Here is a 4,678-nt window from a genome sequence, read left to right on the forward strand (position 1 = left end):
AGTCCTCTCCCCCAAGCTTGGGCTTGCTTTCCAACTCAGCGCGTCATCTGCTGGGTATGTCGAGTTACTGCCTCAGGCCGCCAGAGGGCGCCTCAGATGGAGCAGGGGGCGGGAACCTGGGCTCCCCGCGAAGACTGCAACCTCCCCGGTCCACCGCTGAGAGGCAGAGAGCCGGGAATCCCGGGTGTCAGTATTCCAGGAGTGAGATGAACGCCCAGGGTACAAGCGGTCCACCATGGCCCACGGATCCTCCCTTCCGTGCCAACGCCTTCCGAGATCCACACGGAGAAGGCGGACCCCAGGACGCGTCTGGAGCAGGTGCTTGACCCTGGACCTCTAGGGCCTGGGCGGAGAAGAGGACAGCGGAGCGTACAGGCGCCTAAGAGGGGCGCAGGGGCCCCCAAGGCAGTAGCCACGCCCCTCTAAGACCCCGCCTCCATGCCCCGCCCACCCCGCCCCCTCCCTGCCTTGGTGGGAAACCCAGGGCCCTCCACAGCCACGGAGTCCCGCCATGCGCGTTGCGCGGCTCCTACCTCTGCTTCTTCTGTTGGGGCCGCAGCTCCGGGCTGCTGGTGTCACGGAGCCGACTCTACCCACCGTGGTCCTTGCCATCCTGGCCCGCAATGCTGAACACTCTCTGCCCCACTACCTGGGTGCGCTGGAGCGCCTGGACTACCCCCGGGCCAGGCTGGCCCTCTGGTGAGAGATCCAGGGGTGGGTGCATTTGGGCATCAAGCCCCAGGACCCAGGAAGGCTTTTGACCTGGAGGCCTTATTGCTTCTGCCCAGACACAACCCGAGCAAGCTCCTCCCTCCCAGACATACCTCAAGCCCCTCAGCAGTATTCCTAAACCCCGCGGGGCAAGAATCGACCTCTGAGGCCAGGGTTCAGCCCAGGGACACCCACCCCTCCTTTGGGCTCCCTACTCGTCCCGGGTCTCCCAGGCTTCCTGGGTTTCCCCTGGGTTTCAGTTAGGCCTGTCCTTTCTGACCGAGCAGTACATCGCAGTAAAGACCTGTGGTCTGCCTGATGTGCGGTAGAACAGACTGAACCTCTGGACTCCCCTGGGGCCCAGCATAGAAAGGATCACTCAGACTGGAGGTTTCTAGAGAGCAGGTGGAGGGAACCCTCATCCCCAGGCGGCATGCTCGGGTGCCCTCCTGAGTGGTACTGCTAAGCTTCTCTGGGTAGAGGGGCTGGCTGGTTCTGACAGCCAAGGGTGTGGTCTCATGGGATGCTGGGATCAGAGGTTGCAGTACCCTGTCTAAAAAAGTCAAAACAGGGAGGAGCCTGAGCAGAGGCTGGAGATAGAGTACTCCTCACAGCACACCAAAGTTCGGCTGGGGTGGAGCTGTGGCCTGGGGAGGCTGCCCACAGCCACCACACTTGGGGAGTTAGTTAGTTCCCACCCCTGTAAGACTTGACACGTAGTTAGTCTTCACTTCTGGGGAATTGGCTTAAAGGAACAGCATCGCCTAAAACCTGGGCTCTTGGCTAAGCCTTCCACCTCCATTACTGAGCCCCGTCCCCAGCAGAGGGGCTCCGTGGTAACAGAACTTGGACTACTAGCTCTTCTCAGGGGTTGTCGGAGCATGGTGTGAGCCTAATTACAGCTGGGGGGGGGGGGCATTAGGTAAGGAGAGAAAGGCAATGACTGTTTTGTCTGATTCTGAGCTGGAAAAGGCCTGATGTGTGGAGCCATGGAGAGGGATGGAAGTGAGGGGACGTGGCAGGTGCAATCTTTAAGGTCAAGGGACTTTCCAAGTGCACTCAGGCCGAGGATGGCTCAGGGGTCAGGGGCTTGCCTGATGTGTACAAGTCTCTAGGTTCAATCCCCACAGTACAATACACAAAATTAGAAGGGAGGACGTGAAGCACAGAGAGGCATGGACCTTGCCTGAGGCTCCACAGGACATCCTCCAGCACCTCCACTGGAGCACACAACTCTCCCCCATCGCTCTCAGGACAGTCATTCTGTGTCGTGCTCGCAGGTGTGCCACAGATCACAACGTGGACAACACCACAGGGATGCTCCAGGAATGGCTGGCTGCTGTGGGTCGGGACTATGCGACTGTCGTCTGGAAGCCTGAGGAGGAGGCCAGGTGGTTAACGGAGGGCAAGGGTACTGGAAGATGGTGAACAGCCATTCCCCGGGGCACAGCCCCCAGAGCACGCATGTCTGTTCTGTGCAGAGAACGAGAGGCCCCTCTCTCAAGAGATCATTCCACCTTTCTCCACTTCAGGTCCTACCCAGACGAACAGGGTCCCAAGCACTGGACCAAAGAACGGCATCAGTTTTTGATGGAGCTGAGGCAGGAAGCACTGGCCTTTGCCAGGGTCTGGGGAGCTGACTACATCCTGGTAAGAAAGCCTGGCTAGAGAGTAGGGGGGCAAGCATCAGGACCTGCTCCCAATAAAGTCTGGTTATAACCAAACTGTCTATAGGACGGCTCTTCTGAAGACTGAGCTGAGACCCCTGTATTTAAGTTCACATTAGATACTAAGCCTGGCTCCTTGTACAGGTCTTAGGTTATATGCTGTTCCTAGATTCCTGAGCTTTTGTATGCCAAGAGTATAAACTGAGCCTGGATCCCTGGATTAGAGCTCAGAATAGAATTTTTTCCCAATATTTTTGTTATGTTTGCTCACTGGGTTTTCGAGACAGGGTTTCTCTGTGTAATCCGGACTGTCCTGGAACTCCCGCTGTAGACCAGTCTGGCCTCAGAGATCCTCCTGCCTCTGCCTCCCAAGGGTTGGGATCCAAAGTGTGTGCCTCCACCACCTGACTGACTTTTGTTTTACGAAGGTGGGCGTCTTGGCGCATGCAGCCCACAGAGGGCAGAAGGGGGCCTGGAAGCGAGCTCCACTTAGTAGTGAGTCACCATTGGGTCAATGGGTTTCCAATTCAGGTGCTCTGCAAGAGCCACCAGTCCTTTTTTTTTTTTTTTGGAAGGGTTTTTTTTTTTTTTTTTTTTTTTGGTTTTTCGAGACAGGGTTTCTCTGTGTAGCCTTGGCTGTCCTGGCACTCACTTTGTAGACCAGGCTGGCCTCGAACTCAGAAATCCGCCTGCCTCTGCCTCCCGAGTGCTGGGATTAAAGGCGTGCGCCACCACGCCCGGCTGCCACCAGTTCTTTTAATCAGTCCCCTCAGATTAGTTCCTGCTGTGTAAGCTAGACCTCAGATAAGATTCTCAGATCTGCTACTTGCTCTGCTCTAAGCCAGCATCTCAGAATGGCCCCTTGTCAGAAATGTTTAGCCCCTTCTCATATCTGTATCCTGTATCCTGTATGTATGTAGGTATGTATAAGTGCACATGCCATGGTATGTATGTGCATGTCAGAGGATGGCTTTCTAGAGTTGGTTCTACTGTGTGGGTCCCAGAGACTGAATTCTAGTTGTCAAGCTGGGCAGCAAGTGCCTTTACCTTTCTAGGCGCCTCTCTCTGGCCCTGGTTAGATCTCTGTGTGCTCAGAGCTACTCTGAAGAAATTCCCCCTCAGTGAGCTCTGGTCCCGAGTCTGAGACAGGATTCCCTGTGACACTGTCCTTCTCCAAAGTTCGCAGATACAGACAACATTCTTACGAACAACCGGACACTGAAGCTTCTCATAGATCGGCAGCTGCCGGTGGTGGCCCCGATGCTGGACTCTCAGACCTATTATTCCAACTTTTGGTGTGGGATCACTCCACAGGTGAGACTGGGTGAGGCCCCAGGAGCCCCAGGGTCCTGGGAGGATAGATCCTGAGGCTTCAAGGCCTTTGGGCCAGGATAGGCTTGGCCTCAGCCCAACACATTCTCTCCTCCAGGGCTACTATCGCCGCACGGCTGAATACTTCCCTACTAAGAATCGCCAGCGCCAGGGCTGCTTCCGGGTCCCTATGGTCCACTCTACCTTCCTGCTGTCCTTGCAGACTGAGGAAACAGCCCGGCTGGCCTTCTACCCGCCTCATCCCAACTACACCTGGCCTTTTGATGACATCATTGTCTTTGCCTATGCCTGCCAGGCTGCTGGTGAGGACCAGGCCTTCTTCAGCAGGCCTTGGGGACCCCTGTGCCTTTGCACCTGCTGGTCCCCCTGCTTAGCCAATCTCCACCCCACATTTCATTCTATCAACTCCTGCTGGTCCCTTGGGTCATTACCTTTCTTAAATTTACTGCCTAGTGGAGGAGAAGGGCTGGTGGCTGTCCCCATTTGTCACTTTTAGGTATTGCTTCACTGAGGAGATATTTATGGAACACTCACTGTGTGACAGGCACTGGGGAGAGAGTGGTAATCAGGGAATCTCTGCCCTCCCAGAGCCTGCAGTCCAGGTAGTCAGAGGCCCTCACACATCAGATTTATTTTATTTTGTGTATGCATGCTTTGCCTGCATGTATGTCTGTGAACTGCCTGCATGTGTGTCTGTGTACTGCCTGCATGTATGTCTGTGTACTGCCTGCATGCATGTCTGTGTACTGCCTGCATGCATGTCTGTGTACTGCCTGCCTGCATGTCTGTGTGCTGCCTGCCTGCATGTCTGTGTACTGCCTGCATGCATGTCTGTGTACTGCCTGCATGTATGTCTGTGTGCTGCCTGCATATATGTCTGTGTACTGCCTGCCTGCATGTCTGTGTACTGCCTGCCTGTATGTCTGTGTACTGCCTGCATGCATGTCTGTGTGCTGCCTGCCTGCATG

At 55.6% G+C, this 4,678-nt stretch overlaps 1 protein-coding gene across 1 annotated transcript in view; it reads left to right on the forward strand.

The window, feature by feature from the left end:
- The first annotated feature begins 499 nt into the window (after window positions 1-499).
- Cercam (cerebral endothelial cell adhesion molecule) overlaps window positions 500-4,678 on the forward strand; it is a 12,733-nt gene continuing 8,554 nt past the window's right edge. Inside the window, exons 1-5 of the mRNA XM_021156820.2 lie at window positions 500-699; window positions 1,992-2,102; window positions 2,244-2,361; window positions 3,558-3,692; window positions 3,808-4,012. Of these exons, the coding sequence (XP_021012479.1) occupies window positions 512-699; window positions 1,992-2,102; window positions 2,244-2,361; window positions 3,558-3,692; window positions 3,808-4,012 (757 nt within the window). The 5' untranslated portion in view covers window positions 500-511. The remainder of the gene's footprint in view (window positions 700-1,991; window positions 2,103-2,243; window positions 2,362-3,557; window positions 3,693-3,807; window positions 4,013-4,678) is intronic.

The sequence above is a fragment of the Mus caroli genome, chromosome 2 (assembly GCF_900094665.2).
Source record: "Mus caroli chromosome 2, CAROLI_EIJ_v1.1, whole genome shotgun sequence".
NCBI lineage: Eukaryota > Metazoa > Chordata > Mammalia > Rodentia > Muridae > Mus > Mus caroli.